Raw genomic sequence first — 17,722 nt, 5'->3', positions numbered from 1 at the left:
GTATCAAAAAGTTTAATAATATGCAAACATATTGATTATATGTGGCTTCGGTATTTTTTTATTAAAAATAGTACCAAAATTTATAAATTAAAGTTTAAAGATATTTATTTAAATAAATTATATGCTTTATGGTCTAATTATATGAAATTGACTGTAGTTTATTTTTAGTCATGCAAAGCACCCTGTGACTCAGCTGTTCGCCTGTCTATTGACGTGTCTGAATTGACATCCACCAATTGGAGTCCGGTTTTGTATTTTAAAGATAAATAATTGTTGAAATACAAATATAATTATTTCAATTTCAATTAAATTGTGAAAACAAATAGTTAAATAAGATTATTTTTGTTATTCTACACTATTAAACATTAGAATAAGTGAGTAAATAGTTTAATTGAGTTCATGCTATTCATAAGCACTAAGCCCTCTTCCATGCTTGTAATAAAATTTTAATTCCTAATTAGAGATAAAAATGTCGTACAGCAGTGGCCCAGGAGCACCAAATGATTTCTATGCCAGCGGCGGTGATCAGTCTTATAACTTTGAAGTTCCAGAATTTGGCCAAGAATTGTATGTACTTTAATTATGCATGTTGTTAATTTTCTATTCACAGTATTTTATAAACAATTGCTTTTAGAAATTTCCAAAACTTTGACAATACTGAAGCTTCCGTACCACCGAATTACGATGCTAATTATAGCGGTGGTAATCAAGGTCTAGGCGGTTTCTACGATCCCAATGCGTATGTAAATCAAACTTACGACCAAGATTCTGGTTTCAAGCCCGGCGGTACAGGAAATGAGTTTGATGATGAACCACCATTGTTGGAAGGTATTATGCGATTTGTTGATAAAAAAGTTTTAAATTAAAACTGTTTACTTTCAGAATTAGGAATAAATCCGCAACATATTTTTCTTAAGGTAAGTAACGCTTTCATAAATTTTGTTTAAGGACAATTTATTTGATTACAATTACTCTTTAGTTCTTATTTGCAAAATTCAAAGTTAAGTTTTTCTAAAAGCAGTATAGAATTATAAAATGTAATTTTAAATTTCCAAATCATATCATTTGATTTTTAGCTCTAATTAAATAAACCATTTATCAGCATACAATTTTCCATAAATTTGAAATTCTAAATTGCCTAAATTGTTCCAAATCGAAAAACGAATATTGCAAAACGAGCATCAATGTGATATTCCATTCAGAAATTAAAAGAAATTAAATTAAACCCGGTTGAATAGGCTAAAGGGCCGCCATCAATCTGCACAAGAAAGATAGTGGAACTTCAAAAAATTAATTGTATTTACAGAGATATTTAGTTATTGTTTTTTTATAATTAAACAAATTCTAAAAATATGGAGATTGAAAAAAAAGAGAAAGTTGAAAGTAGAAAAAAATCCTTAAGTGGATTTATAAAATTTTTCCGACGAAAAAATAGTTGTGAAAAACCTCTACCTCATTGTATTTAAGTACAGTAGGCGTCAAATTAAAATAACATTTTAATTAATTTTTCGTTTTAATAATATTTTAATAACATAATTATAATATGAAATTTGGCAATACGCCTTTTTCATTTATATATTTTAAGTTTTTTTTTTTTGTGTATGCCTGTATGTTTGGCTTTTTTTATATTTTTCAGAAACTAAAATATTATTTGACGCAGAGTATATTGAGCATATAGTGTAATATATTAAATTTGAATAAAAATTATATTGCACCTAACTGTGCAAAGCAAACTGCCTTTAGGCCTAAAACCCACGCCGAGCGTAGTTTATATGCATAAAATGCTACTCTTTCAAGCCAAATATTAATAGCTTATCTAAATAAAAAATAAACAGCTCTACAGCCTATAAAAACGGCAGTGTGTATAAATGTGTGTGTGTGTGTGTGTATTTAAATGTGCTGCATAATTGAAAATTTACTTCGTTAGTTGTGCATTCATATTTGCTTTTGTCTGATCACACTGATAAACTGCAAAATAAAGTTGCAATAGAAAAAAAGCTAATAAAACACACGGAAATGAATAAAAAATTGTGTAAAGTTTTCGTGCTGTTGCACATTGCAACCATTTTATTTCGTTTACAACTTTTGTTTCGCTTATTTCTGTTGCACGGAAGTAAAGTATTGTAGTATGGCAACAAGGGGGCAGCGAGGTGCGCCACCAAATGGTTGGACGCATGCAGCGAGGCGTGTGAATTCTATTCTAAAGCGTGCAAGTGGAAAAATTCAAACTATGGCAAATCGAATTTTCATTGTATTCGTATCGCTTCTTAGGGCTTGTAGAAAATTAAAAATAACAAATTTTTTTTGGACAAATTGTGGACCCCTGACGTGAGCGAGCCTGATTCAAATTCAATTGTGGAATTTAAGTTGTGGTTTCACATACACATTACTTAAATATTTATATGTTTATGTCCAACCGATGCTTGTCGCTTTAACATAAATATTTCCAAAACACTCTGGGATGAGACTTAAAAAAATAATATTTCTAATATTAATATACTTGTTGTTGTTGTTGTAACGGCATAAAACATAACCCAATTAATTTTAAGGAATGCTGCCGATCTGACAGTCCTTGGTCAGCTAAAAATCCGGGTCCGTTTCGATTACGTAGAACCGACTGTTGTGGGACCCCTTAGAATAACAGTATTTAATATTAGTAAATTATTAGTATTTACTTAAACAAATATGAGAATTGTTTATAAAATAATATTTTCCTTTATAATAACTGTAAATTATTGCTTACCTATTTTAGACACTGGCTGTTCTAAATCCATTGCGTGCCACCGATCAAACTATTCTCCAGGACACAGACATGGCCGGCCCACTGGTGTTCTGTTTGGCTTTGGGCGGTTTCCTGCTTTTGGTAAGTACTTTGCTATATATTTTAATATAATTACAAAAATATTTTAATTAAAATAAAAAATAAAATAAATAAATAATCATATTTATTGCAATGTAGGGTAAACATAAAAATTTTACAATTGTAAACATTTAAATATTATATTTGCACGAAATTTTTAATTGAAAAACTTTTCAATATTCTTATTTCCGGTGATAACGCTGCGCTGCGCTTGCTTACAACTATAAATGGACCACACAACAAACCGACCACATCAACAATAACGGTGATGCTATCTACCACACCTGTAACAAACAACCGTGTAACGAACCACCACCACCACACTAACTGCCGCTTCACTCATCAATCGACCACCATAACGCGAAATCAACGAACAAAACCAATCTCCCCTGCCACATATCAAATGCACGCTGTCTATCACTGCATTGTGTGCACTGTGGTTGTTGTATTATTTTTGTGATGCGGGTGGACTCTACAGAGCGGCAAAGTAACATTCTCATACATTTATGGCATCGGTGTGATGGGCTGCATCGCCTTTTATTGTCTGCTGTCGCTGATGGCAACACAGGCGCAAGTAACCTTCGGCGCTGTGGTCTCTGTGCTCGGCTATTGTTTGCTACCCATGGTGGTGTTGTCCGGCATTAATGTTTTAATCACCATACAGTGAGTAGACACACACACCCACATATATATACAGTTGAACTTCCATAACTCGAACTGCTCTAATTCGAAGTTCTCCATAATTCGAACTATTGAATTAGCAATAGAAGTCAAAATTCATAGAAATTACCTTCTGCAACTCGGAAGTCTCTCTAACTCGAAGTTTTTTTGTGGATTACGGTGATTCGAGTTAGAGAAGTTCCACTGTATATATATATATATATAGAGTGTAAATAAATATATACATTTACATTGCTGTTCCAGTCACACTACGCGTTTCTTCTGCACGCTTCTTTGGTTTAATACAATGCAATAGTTCTTTATATACAGTGGCTTCATCGCTCCACTTTGCCATTGTGCTGTAATTGTTATTATTGGCGTTATTTTTTGTATTTGTATACAGTTTCATTTGTTTTCCATTGATTGCTGTGATGCTCGGTGAAACAATGCAAAAAATAACAAATATATATATACAGTGTATGTAGCAAATATTGTATAAAATGCAACGTGCGATGGCGCAAACAGTAAATGCAATACTTCTTCATCAACTTCCGTGGTTAATTGAAAAATTTCAGCGCAAAAAATATATACACACATACAAGTGTATGTATATAGTAGAGCTGGTGTTCAACTCTGGCCATTACTACATGTCCAGCGCCATTTTGTGCGTTTGCCAACAACATCTTAAGTTAATATAAACAGTTATAACGGTACATGACCCATACTTTAAAGTAACTGATGAGTTGCATCAAATCAGTTAGAAATCTAAAATAAAGTCAATATATCTCCATAAAAATCGTTAATGGAGTCTCTTCTGTGTGCGCTACTAACTGCAAGTAAATAAAAATAACAGTTAACTGCAGATCTGTGCATATAAATACCCATGTATGTACTAGTTTATTGACTGCACTCAGTTAAAAATGCATTTTTTCCTCTAGCAATTTCTCCAATCAATTTCCATACGCCATGCCATATCTATGTATGTAAATGTGTACGATTGGGCGCCAGTTGGTCTCGGTGCTTTTAAATTTCAACAGACGCGTTTAATTGATACAACACATGCGACCAACTATGAGCACACTTCGGTCTCGGTTCTCGTACGCCAATTTTTCGTTTTTTTCCTTTTTCTATTTAAACATTTTTCGTTTGCTTTTTGCCGCTATGTCGACTGCAAACGTACTATTAGAGGCGTGTACACTTACTTTGGCAGTTGTTGTTGTTGTTGTTATTATTGTCGGTCAGTATGCGCCTCTAGTGTAAAGTCAATAAAATACTGTATCCCATGAGATCTGGCTGGCGCGCCATGCACTGCGTAATTTAGCCGTTCAACACACTTTCGTACACAAAAACATTCCGTTTGTAGCTCTATTGCGAGACGCTCTAGTAGTTTTTTTAGTCAATTTTTGCACGCTAGCTTTATAGTTTTTATTAGCTTTTTGTTTTTGTTACAATTTTCGCGCTTCTGCAATTTTATTTACTTCAGGAGCTTTTCAACGCAAAGCCAATCTCCAACACTGATTCGTGCCACCAATAGCCATAGCAATACCCAGCCCATCGGTCCCATTGGTTCTGCAATGTTCTTTTCAACGATTTTGACTGCTGCTCTGCCATGTGGATCTAAGGTCTACACATTTGGCTTTGATTGTGTTTGTTGTTGTTGTTGCTCGTCGCTATATTCATTGCATTCGACACTGAACGCTCATAATTTGCGTTGCTCTTTCTAGTAAAAAATAAAGTCTGTTCTCTTTTTTTCCACTCACAACTTCACGGAGTAGGGTCACTTGTTTCCTTTTCAATTACAGTTTACACCGACTTTGTGCGTTAATTTAGTATGAAGCGTTTTTATTATGGCCGAGCATTCGACGATTAGTTGGAGCATTGTTGAAAATATTGAAGTTGTTGGTTTAAACTGTAAATTTATAAATGCCGGTGAATTAGTTTTGGCCTTTCTGAAGGGCATAGAGTAAATATAGATGCTCATAAAATTCGAAATAACCTCAAATTTACAAATATTTCTACTACATTTACCCTCTATATTTAAAATCATGATTTTTAAATTGAAAATTTATTTATTGATTAGAATATGTGTAAAAGTTTCATAATTAATTTTTTTTTTCTTTTTTTCAGGGGCACCCTGGGTCTAATTGTCGCCGGTGTGGCGATACTCTGGTGTGCCATGTCCGCTTCGAAACTATTCGTGACGGCCTACTCGATGGACCACCAACAAGTGCTGATTGCCTATCCGTGTGCGCTCTTGTATGGCGTCTTTGCTCTGATTACGATATTTTAAAATACACAAATTTATCGAACCTAATCTAATAATAATAGTGGCCTAACCAAGAATAATATAAGAAATAATATGATAATAATAATATTAAAGACGTTTGCGGAAATTGTGGAGTTAAGAAGTAGGAAATGCCGAAAGAAACAACGTTTTGAGAATTTATGCGCGATAAAATTAACAAATATTACAGAATTCATATTTTTTAATAAAAGGAAAATGAAAACAAGTTTATATTACAGCAATCAACATACTTACAAACACAAATCTATCAAAACTAACCTAATATAAATTTATAACTGTATTTGGAGGTTGTCTACAGTTATAAAGGTATGCTTAATAATTTTATTATTTTTTATTTAAATTTATTTTTTGTTATTGTAGAAATGTAGATTTTTAGAAATTATTGAACTTCTCTAAACTCAACTTAATTCTACTTTAAGCTTCCAGTAATCGAGTTGATCAGCTAATTTGGTCTCAATTAGTAGCCGGTCGAATTGGTGCTCAAATACTGTTTTGAAATTTTTTTTGCTGCTTAGCTTTAAATTTGTGCATTTCATTTAAATTCGTGTCTTTGTCGTTTACTGAGCCGCAAAAAGTGTAACCAGTGAACACGAAATAGCGATGAAAAAGACAGACACTAGTAAACACAAAACATTCTAATATATTATTATTATTTTAAATCTACTATAATCTAGTATAGGTGAAAAAAATTAAGTAAAATTATCTGGGTTTACATTTTTTGTATGCTGATAGTTAGAACTGCCTAACTAAATTTTCATAGATTTTGAAAAAATTGTAACGATTGATAGACTTAAAGCCCAAAATAAGGAATTTTGCCTCAAAAAGCTCCAATTTTGACTTACCATTTTTTAGAATTAAAAATCTCGGCTGCTGTATTACAACAACGGTAATTATTTATGAGCAATAATGCGGTTGAGTATTGACTCAATATTAGCAATGATACCTTCTAGGCATATACATACATACATACATATATATTATATCTAGAAATATTTGCATGCTATCGGACTACTATGTATGTAAATGCCGTTATGCTAACTTGGTTTGCTCACTTCAATTTATTTGAATCGTTTATTTCTGTTTTCGTCCGTTGCTTTCGCTTTTTGCGATTCGTTCAATTGGAAATGTTGGTTAATTGAGTTTTTTGCCATCAAAATGCTCTTTTTTGTTGTTTTATTTTTGCATTAAACAATTTTTTTTTGGCCCTAGTATAATGGTAGTCAAGTTTTTGTTTGTTTGCTTTTGACTGTCATTTGTTTGAATTTTATTTCGGTTGATTTTTATCATTGCTCCTGCCGGTTTTTTGCGCTCTGTACGAGAACTTTAAGGTTTTAAAATGGTTTCATTGTTTAGTTTTTTAATGAAAATTTAGGGCATTTTGTTGCGAAATGGACTCTAACTCATATAAATTCGTAGTTTAAATGGATAATTTTAAATTTTACATGCTAGCAAGCAATTTAGAAAATGTTAGAGCTTAAATAGTGATTTTGAAAGTCATTTAAATGGTCTTTAGTGACGCGGCAAACCGAAGAACTTTAAAGCTTTTTATTTTTTTTTTTAAGATTTATTTAAAGGTCTTTTTCGTAGTAGAATTACACTCGGAGGTTCAAGATAGTCTACCGAAAGGAACCGCAGTTTGAAAATATTTTTTTTTGTATTGGAGGTTTAAGAGTGGTTTTCGAATCCGCTGAAATGGTTTTTAGTGACCTGACCAACTGAAGAGCCTTAAAGTTTTCTGTAATAAAGATTTTTCTAAAGAATTTTTCCTAATTTAATTATGTATGAGGAAATCCGCTATGATTTTATATTGTTTGAGAACTAAGATCGAATCGAGGTCCTGCGTCCAGCTCTAACCACCGTCGTCTCACAATAATAACTTGCTAAAAAATAAAATTTAAGCCTCCTAGTTTCTTTACCTAATGCACTCCCAGTCGGCGGTCTTTCCATTCTGCGAATATCCGTTGAAATGTAAAATGCAAGTCAGCGTACTTTTGTAATCGACGCTACAACCACTAAGTGCTCCATATTAGCAATAGGCCGCTCTGGAGAGACTAATAGGCTGATAAGATTGATAGAAAACGAAAGTGGGCGCTATAAATGATTGCGATAAGCTTGCGAAGTAAAACAAAAATCAACGCTTTTGTAGAAAGTGCAGATTAGCGAGTGCCAGAGTGCAATAGAACGCATTTTTTGCCAGTGCTTCGACAACATTTCGCCAGTGTGGCTGTGACTGGAATTATTTAGGCAGCGACCAAAGTGCATTCTAAATTCAATTTCAATAAACATTGCGCAAAAGTGCCACAAACTCTTTAATAAAATAGCAGAAAACGAGTTTTTCATTTTGTGAAAGTGAATTTTTGTTGAAATTGCATTTGCGTCGCCAAAACAATGGCGATCAATATTGATCTACAACGCGAACGTCAGTGCGCAACCATCTCGAGCGAAGACTTTGCGGAATGGTGGGCTGGCGGACGCGCTGCACTGCAAGAACGTCGAGCTTTGGATAAGCTTTTCGAAGAAGATGCCGCTTTGACAGACCCCCAGCACACGTCGCTGATGTCGCACAAAGAGCTTTATGAGTACACTCTGGCGAAAGCTTGCAAATTTCTGAGCAAACTGCGCGACTGGCATGCAGCCAACGCACACACAAAAAGCGGCGGCGACTCACAGCAGAGCGCAATTGCAACGCTCTACGATTTTCGAATGTTGCTCGCCGGTCCGTTGGGCACTGCGCTGTTTCAGCAAAACTTTCCGCTGCGCTTGCACTTTTCGATGTTCTTACCGGCTTTGTTGGGTCAGTGTACGGAGGAGCAGCAACGCGAATGGTTCGATCGCGCTTGGCGCATGGATGGCATTATCGGCACTTATGCGCAAACGGAGCTGGGGCATGGCACCTTCATACGTGGTCTGGAGACACGCGCCGATTACGATGCGCAAAGTGAAGAGTTCATACTGAATACACCCACTTTGAGCGCCTACAAATGGTGGCCCGGTAGTTTGGGGCAAACCGCCAATATGGTCATTGTCATGGCACAATTGTATATTAAAGGGAAACACCATGGTTTGCATCCATTTTTGGTGCGCATACGCAATGCGGAAACACATCTGCCGGAACCGGGTGTGGATGTGGGTGAGATAGGTCCAAAGTTGGGTGTGCATGGTGTGAATAATGGTTTCCTGGGTTTGAAGGACGTGCGTATACCGCGCACGCAAATGTTAATGAAAAATGCGCAGGTGCGTCCTAATGGACGCTTCGTGAAGGGGCCGGAGCCATTGCTTACCTATGGCACTATGGTATTTGTGCGTGTCATGATCGTGCGCGATGTTTCTTTCGGTTTGCAACAAGCGGCCACCATAGCAACCAGGTGACAAAATGAAGACGCGTCTACATTTTTTTTTTAAGACTCTTCACATTACATTTTATATACAGGTATTCAGCGGTGCGTCGCCAGAGCCCGATCGCACCCGATCAGCCTGAGCCACAAATATTGGATCACACCACTCAACAGGCGAAGTTGTTTCCACAAATCGCAAAGGGTATATTCTTTCGGATTGCGGCCGACGTGGTGTGGGTTATGTATCAAAATGTTGTGAAGGAATTGGATGCTGGACAGCGACGTAATCTACCCGAACTGCACGCGTTGTCCTGCTGCCTCAAAGCATACTGTTCGGCGGAGGCCGAAGAAGGTGTTGAGATACTACGTAAATCCTGTGGTGGACACGGTTACTTAAGCTCTTCAAACTTCGCACAAATATATGGCGCCGTCACAGCCGCTTGCACTTACGAAGGTGAAAACACCGTTCTTTTGCTGCAAACTGCGCGCTTCCTCGTTAAACAATATGTGGAGGGTCTGAAACGGAGAGTGTTGCCACACAGCGTTAGATATCTGCGGAATGCAACGCGTCCCAAATGTGGTAAGAATATTGAGTTGAGGACTTTGGTGCGTCTCTTGGAGTTTGCGGCCACAGAAAGCATACGTACGCTTTACGAGCACCAACGACAGCAGCGTAAACTTTTAAAATCCGAACAGTTGGTGGCCAGTAAAACTGGCATACGCCTGACACAGGTGGCAACTCTGCATGCACGCGCATTCTTGGCACGCACCGCTTTAGAAGAGACCGAAAAGTTTTGTAAACACTTGAAACCCGTTTTGGCAGACGTTCTAACGCAGTTGGCTGAGCTGTTCGTTCTCGAAATGTGTTTGAATAGTTTGGCTGCAATTTTAATATCACATCCGTTAAACGCACGTCAAGTGGACCAGCTGCAGTCGCGCTACGAACATTTGTTGGCGACCATTCGTGTCAATGCTGTCGCTGTGGTTGATGGTTTCGACTTCAACGATCGCGTGTTGGGCTCGACTTTGGGTTGCTATGATGGACGCGTCTACGAGCGGCTGATGGCGGAGGCGTGCAAGAGTCCCTTGAATCAAGAGCCGGTTAATAGCACATTTTATACACACCTAAAACCGTTGATGCAGGGGAAATTATAATTTGTTTATGGTTTGAAGACTTCTTCCCAGCTGGCGAAGCAAATTGTCTGATTATTCGTTTTATTGATTATTCAAGGTTTATTATGGGCAACAATCCTTTTTTTTCGTATGGTTTGGAATATGGTTATGGATGAGACTTGATCCAAAAGATAACATATTTTTGTGAGATTGTTTAGTTCTAAGACTTCTTAAATAATTATTAATATATGGTTTTACTAAATTTCGGTATCTATAATTAATTGTAGATTCTTTAAAGTGTAAGTCCATTTAAAACTTTAAAATTTTAATTTCTCCTGCAAAATTTCCTCTGAACGGATTTTTTTCGAAATTTTTAAATCCGCATCATGTTTTGTATGAATATTTAAATTTGTAAAATTATTTACAGTTATAATTTTTTTGAATTTTTTTTTTTTCGTAACTGTACTCGTTTGTGCGGAAAGTTTTTTGCTCCTTTATGCAAATAACCGTAATAATGAAATATAAATTTTCGCCTGCTAATTGCAGCGTGTAAAAAGTAACTTTCAGTCAGCACACCCTTACCGCCCGCTACCTTCATTTCCGTTCCGCCACAGAATTCTTCCACTGCCGTCGCTTTGCCGTTAATCGAAATAGTCGGAGCGTCGGTCAAACGTTCGGCGTTGTTTGTGTATTTGCGTAATTAATAAAGACTCGTTAGTGCGTTGCCATATTTTGCATTTTTCGGTTGTTCACACACAGTTTAACATTTGTTTTGTTTCCCCCCCCCCCCCACCATGCTTTCGTAATTTTTATGCAAAAACCGGTTATTGCTGCTGAGCAAATAATGGAAATTAACGCATGTTCGCTTGCCACTCGCTACTCGCCAAACCGTCACTTCCGCTTAGCAAGGCGCACTCGAACACCAGCTTTTGTATTTACATATATATATATACATTTACAGTTATATGCAAAATAATAAATGTAGAGAAAGCAATTTATGCCGCAATCCTTTAATTGCCCTCAGCGCTGGCTGCTGCTGCTGCTTTGTAGCTTTGTTGTTGGCCAAAGGACTCTTGCGTTAAAGCGAAATGAATGAATTTTATAGCGTTTCTCCTTACATTTTGCTAATTAGCTGATTTTCGCATTTTTAATTTAAAAAACGCACTAATTATGCGGGTTGCAGGGTTGCTGTGGCGGTGTTGTGTTTAGGTGTGTACCGTTGCTTGCATGTTGCAATTTGTGCGCTCTTTCCCTGCGTGCTGTTGCAACACTTTGGCTCGCATATTGCTGGGATTAAAATATTTGCGCACTTGAATGGTCATTCCAACGTTTTTTCGCCACTTTTTTTCAATTTCCGCCATAAAGCTCTTCATTAGCGCGAAGAAAAGCTTACAAGCCACGTCTTATATTTTATATTTCCTTGCAGTTGGTCTAAATTGAAAATAGCGCAATCTTTCTTTGTTGTTGGTTTGTAATTTACATTTTATTTTCTGTCTTTCTCCATTCTTTAAACGTGAATTAATTCACACTTATATGTCTTAATTAATGGCAGGTAGCTGAAAAGCTCTAAGCTCTCATTTAATGGCGCCACAATACGCATTTGGAATTGAAAAAAAAAACCCGAACCTTAATTATGAAAATGTTCAAATGATGACGCTTGCTAATGATATGATCCATTCTAATTTGCGGCGATCCATTTTAAGCGAGTCGGAAGGGTCTAATGATGAAGTGAGGCAAGCTGAAGATTATTTGTTGTTGTGAGTAGGAGTCAGTGCTGTCTTGGTTGTGATTTCGTTGCAGTCGGTGTTAAAAATTGAGGTTTTTTTTGAGGTCAGTGCGGTTTGTATTGCTTTTATATACATCATTGGAGCTTTTTGTAGCTTTTCTAGGGATAAAGAGCTTTTAATAAGTTTTGAGCCTCAATGATCTCAATTTAATTTAATCATAAATAATTTTTTCATGGCAAAAATACAATCGAAGATTTAAAGATTTTTTTTTGTTTTTTATTTCGAACAATTTTCAACTCAAGAATCTCGGTTACAGGAACACCGTCCATAATCTTACTCAGACAAGGCAAGTTAAGTTTAGAACATCAGTTTTAGGTTAGGTTAAAAGGCTGACCACCGCGATAGTTTGCGGTGGATCCCACTTGGACACTCCGTTGTGATACCAGAAGACTCCTAAGTATGGATAGCAAAAAAGACCCTTTGCGCTTTAAGTCTAACACAAACTTTATGAGTCGGCTAATGTCTAATCGGGCAAGTTCGCGTGGTTCGCCTAAAGTATGGCTACCGAGATGTTCCAAGCTCAGTCTACCGATCTTTGGAAAGTGGAGAAGGAAATGACTTGGTGTTTTCTCCATATATCAAATGCAGGTTGCATCCGGTCTTAGGGTTTTACGACCCATTTAAATTAATCTTAACTTGAAGATCTTCTAAGCCAAAGTTTGGGCCGTGGTTCCATAAGGTGAACCTGAATTATAAGTGGAAGTCGAGCCTCCAAGTAGAATAAAAGTGGTTCAAACCAAACCCGGCTTTCGGGTGGTTAAACTAATCATTGAAAAACTAACTGTCTGATGAGTATTGTAGGCAACAAGAGTTTCAGATATCCGTTATTCTCATTAGTTGCTTTGAGTTATGGCTCTCTTCTGGTAAAATGGTAATATTTATAAACCCACCGCAAGTACTTCGTACACTTAGTCAGTGAATGGCTTGTTGTTCCGCCAAAGAAAACGACTTGAACAAAGTGGACAAAAATATCTGCAATTACCAGATTGAAGTGGGGTTGATGAAAGTCGGCGACAGCCAAATTGAAATGCTCATAAAAAAAGAAATCAAATGTTTAAGAAAACGATAAACTCATGTCGTTGAGACGCTCCGATTGCTGTTGTCTAATTGTTTAAGATTGTTACAGTTGTAATTGAATTGATAGTGAACAACAACAACAAAGCAAGAGCAAAACAAGGAGTCAAAGGCAACAAAAGAACGAAAATATACTAAATCTTCTACACACTCCCACACACTTGTGAGTAAGGAAAAGTGGCAAACGAAGCGCAGAGCGGAGGACCACATGCAGCAAAAGTGTTTAACAGAGATTTCGTTAGAGTTCATTCATCCAATAAAGCAATGAAAGCACTGAATTACAAGGGAGTGTCCGGTAGAGGAGAACACACGGCGAAGAACGAGAAGCAAAGGGAATTAAGAATTGTGCGTGGAGAAAAGAAACAAGTGATAATGATGTCCATACCAAGGCGTACGAAACTTTTAAGTGAATTACGGAAACTCAACCATTGAGATGAGAGAGGTGAGCGGGGTAGGAGGCGAATGTAAATGCCAGTTTATGGACAAGAGTGATTTTTGCCAATCGCCCAATAACTGCATGACCGAGCACGCGAGCGGATGTGCACACACACTAATTGGAAAACAAAAACAACAATAAAAACACAGCATAAACCACTGCCAAGGACCAAACCAAGTGGGTGGCAACGCCAGCAAGTCTTGCGATCAAATGAATTTCGTATGTAATGCGGCAATTGTTGTATTTGCTGTTGTTGTTGAGTACTTGATCCTTTAATTCCGCAACTAATTGCCAATCGCATTCGACACTTAACATGACTTCTTCGCCTTTGATGGTCAGCAGTTCAACGATAGCCACGGATGGCCGGCTGTGCGCTTACACAATTGTTTCCAGTGTGTAAAGAGTGCTGCGATGCTCGACAGCGGATGGGTGGGCAGGCTGGTCAGTGAGTTCACGACGGCTGAAAATCTTCAAATTTCGTTTAAATAAGTTACTGATGCTTAGGGCGTGTGAGTGGGCGGCCACATTTGCGGTACTCGGCAAGGCAAGGCAAAGTTGTCTAAGAGCGCTCCAGCAACAGCCTCAGCAGTCTTGCCACCCATCCATCCATTGGCCTGTCAGCGTTTGTTTTATTTATTTTGATTCTTTTTTTCTCGCATTTTCTTCATCCGCAGAAATTCAATTAAAAACCACCATAACTTTTGTGTGCATACGGATGTATGTGTGTATGCACTTTCATGTGTTGGTGTGTGTGTGTGTGTGTGTGTCTGTGCTTGGATTTAATCAGCATCAGGAATAACGATTGTGCTAAATTACATTTAATACCCAGTAAAGTGCAAATATATGAATGCTTTTAACTACACACACACACACATACACACTTGCTTTGGTGTTGTTGTTGTTCGTACGTAACTTAAGCGTAAGCGTAAGCGCTTGGACGGCCATGCAAGTGTGAGTGAGCTTGAATTAAATGGCTGTAAGTTCTTTGTCGACTACGATTGGACGATAAGACAGCAGTAGCAGCAGCAGCACAGCTCAGCTATGCCGGAGGTCATTTTGCAATCATGTAACGGCAGCGGTAAGCCAAAAAGGGCAAAGGCACGGACACCAACGAAGTAAAGTTGCAACATGTTGCCCCGGAGGGATGGGGGGGGGGGGTTGTGTACGAGTAAGTTGAATGCAGTAATTTGGTTGGAAGTACTTTACGGATTAAATTAAATTGAAAATAAAAATTGATTTCCAAAAGAATCTGTTGCCAACTTATCGGCGTCAAGCGGTTTCATGGCAACAACAGCCATATGCATGCATGTGTGTGTTTGTGTGTATGGAAATTTTAAAAGGATTTTCAAATTGACTAAGCGTATTATACTCGTTTATATATGTAGTATAAATTGTATGTGCGAAATTGCTTTTTCGCAATTTTAAGTCTATGCCTTTTTAATAAATAAAATGGCGTCACCACAAGTTGCTTGAACGAGGTTACGCAGATTTCGCTTGAGCCTCTACAAGAATTTTGTTATCAAAAACATTATGGAAAATCTTTTTTAGATATTATTTTAGACTTTTTTCTATTTTTATACCCTGAACAGGGTATATTAAGTTTGTCACGAAGTTTGCAACACCCAGAAGGAAGCGTCGGAGACCCTATAAAGTATATATATAAGTGATCGGTATGTTGAACTGAGTCGATTTAGCCATGTCCGTCTGTCCGTCCGTCTGTCTGTCTGTATACATACGAACTAGTCCTTCAGTTTTTAAGATATCGTTTTGAAATTTTGATGTTATTTTATCCTCATTTGTCGAAACTGCCGATATCGGACCACTATATCATATAGCTGCCATACAAACTGAACGATCGGAATCAAGTGCTTGTATGGAAAACTTCCACATTTTTATACTCTCGCAACAAATGTTGCTAAAGAGAGTATTATAGTTTTGTTCACATAACGGTTGTTTGTAACACCCAAAACTAAACGAGTTAGATATAGGGTTATATATACCAAAGTGATCAGGGTGAAGAGTGGAGTTCAAATCCGAATGTCTGTCTGTCCGTCCGTCCGTCTGTGCAATCTGTAACTTGAGTAAAAATTAAGATGTCTTTATGAAACTTTTATTTCTTGGCACCATAGGAAGGTTGCTTTCGAAAATGAGCAAAATCGGACCACTGCCACGCCCACAAAATGGCGAAAACCGAAAACACATAAAGTGCCATAACTAAGCCATAAATAAAGCTTTGGAAATAAAATTTGGTATGAAGGATCGTACTATGAATGGGCATATTTGGATGTAATTTTTTTGGGGAAGTGGTCGTGGCCCCGCCCCCTACTAAGTTTTTTGTACATATCTCGCATACCAATAGAGCTATAGAAACCAAACTTTCTGCAGTCGCTTTTTTTAGCCACTTCCTAATACAGTCCAAAAATGAAAGAAATCGGATCATAACCACGCCCACCTCTCATACAAATGTTAGGTTGAATATTACTAAAATTGGGTTAACTCACTAACGAAAAACGTCAGATACACTAAATTTCACATAAGAAATGGCAGATAGAAGCTGCACTCAGATATTTTACAAAATGGAGAATGGGCGTGGCGTCGCCCACTTATGGGTCAAAAACCATATCTCAGGAACTACTCGACCGATTTCAATGAAACTTGGTTTGTAATAGTTTCCTTACATCCCAATGATATGTTGTGAAAATAGGCCAAATCGCTTCACAACCACGCCTACTTCCTATATACCAGAACTTTGAAGACAATCTGAATCGTTTACTTTACAATATATAAAGTAAGTACTAGTAAAGATATCGGTGCAGAACTTTGCACAAATACTACGTTTATAGTGTGGCAGTCCCATTCTAAAAATTGCCGAAATCGGACCATATGTTTTTAAGGCCCCATATATCGAACACGAGGACCTCGGTGCATCTAACCTAATATTATGGTTTCCAACTTTCAATTGACTCTATACAATATATATGACGAATATGTGGGTCAAATTGTGTATTATATAATATAAATAAAGTTAAAAAAATAAATTACGAGAGTATAAAATGTTAGGTTACACTCGAACTTAGCCCTTCCTTACTTGTTTTACTTACTTTTTCTTACGTCTTTAGATTTGCTTAAACACATAGTTACTAAAAGAAATGCACCTGTAAAGGGTACATTAGTTTCGGTACAGCCGAAGTTAGCTTGTTTAGATATTATTTGAAACTTTTTGACAATTTTTTTTTTCGATTCTTTAGTTTTGCATTTCATTATTTCAACAGCTCCATTCGTAGCATTTTTGCTCATTTTAGTTGGTAAATTAATTTTCATATTTTTTATTTTTTTTTTTTAATAATTTTCATACTATTTTATGCGTTAATTAAATATGCGTCTGACATTAATATGCGCATACAATTTTTATTCCAAATAATGCATTCAAAAATGCTTGCAAACTCTACTGTGCATAACTGTCCAAGTGTAAAAGCACTGACTGCCATATTTGGCTTCATGTGAAATTAAAAAAAAACAACAAAAACAAAAAATACGGACAAACTTTAATGTGTTTTAACGCCAAACTTTGACACTTGAGACAAATATTAACAATGACGCTGCAAGTTGGAGCGAAAAAAATGTTGAGGCGAAAAGAGATGCTGCAGAACAGCAGCCATAATGACTCTGGGGCTGTAGCCACAGCAGCGCAACGAAGATGAGCATAATGTGAGTTGTAGCGTGGACCAAACACATCAAGCAAACTGTATGTAAATGAGTTGAGCCAAAAAAATTTACATGCAAGCGAAATGGTACACACACCAACTTCAGCGTAGAATAACAAGAAAATGTAAATGGTAAATTTAAATATAACTTTTAAACAGCATCCGAGCAAGCATATCAAAATAACACATAAAAATCACACAAATAAAATGTGATTTATGTGGATTACACGCTGCCAACTAAATGCGGCCGTTTGGGCGTTACTCATACGCAGTGGCGCACACAATGCGCTGCCGGTCTGCAGCACGCAACACAAGCAGCTTAGCAGTGGCATGTTTTGAGCTGAATTTTAGCAATTTGTTTGTATAATTATGTTTAAAAATCAAATTATTGGAATTACGCGCATTCGTTTGGGCCGCATGCTGTGCGCTAATAAACGGCAAGCTGTGC

General features: G+C 37.0%; 3 protein-coding genes across 4 annotated transcripts in view; all 3 read left to right on the top strand.

Annotated features, from left to right (window-relative positions):
• The first annotated feature begins 208 nt into the window (after positions 1-208).
• LOC105209766 (protein YIPF5) lies at positions 209-6,035 on the top strand. Its single transcript, XM_011180364.3, has 7 exons — positions 209-374; positions 462-567; positions 635-828; positions 883-917; positions 2,753-2,863; positions 3,339-3,523; positions 5,648-6,035. The coding sequence occupies exons 2-7, from the start codon at positions 470-472 to the stop codon at positions 5,808-5,810; spliced, it is 786 nt and encodes a 261-aa protein (XP_011178666.1). The 5' UTR covers positions 209-374; positions 462-469; the 3' UTR covers positions 5,811-6,035.
• LOC105209763 (V-type proton ATPase catalytic subunit A) overlaps positions 5,991-17,722 on the top strand; it is a 25,948-nt gene continuing 14,216 nt past the window's right edge. For both annotated transcript variants that reach the window (XM_011180359.3, XM_029038729.2), the window contains exon 1: positions 5,991-6,131. The gene's annotated coding sequence lies outside the window, so the exon portion shown is untranslated. The remainder of the gene's footprint in view (positions 6,132-17,722) is intronic.
• LOC105209765 (probable peroxisomal acyl-coenzyme A oxidase 1) lies at positions 7,570-10,363 on the top strand. Its single transcript, XM_011180363.3, has 2 exons — positions 7,570-9,190; positions 9,256-10,363. The coding sequence occupies exons 1-2, from the start codon at positions 8,214-8,216 to the stop codon at positions 10,313-10,315; spliced, it is 2,037 nt and encodes a 678-aa protein (XP_011178665.2). The 5' UTR covers positions 7,570-8,213; the 3' UTR covers positions 10,316-10,363.

The sequence above is a fragment of the Zeugodacus cucurbitae genome, chromosome 3 (genome assembly GCF_028554725.1).
Source record: "Zeugodacus cucurbitae isolate PBARC_wt_2022May chromosome 3, idZeuCucr1.2, whole genome shotgun sequence".
Lineage (NCBI taxonomy): Eukaryota > Metazoa > Arthropoda > Insecta > Diptera > Tephritidae > Zeugodacus > Zeugodacus cucurbitae.
The sequence above is the reverse complement of the archived record's forward strand: the minus strand, read 5'-3'. Positions and strand labels throughout refer to the sequence as shown.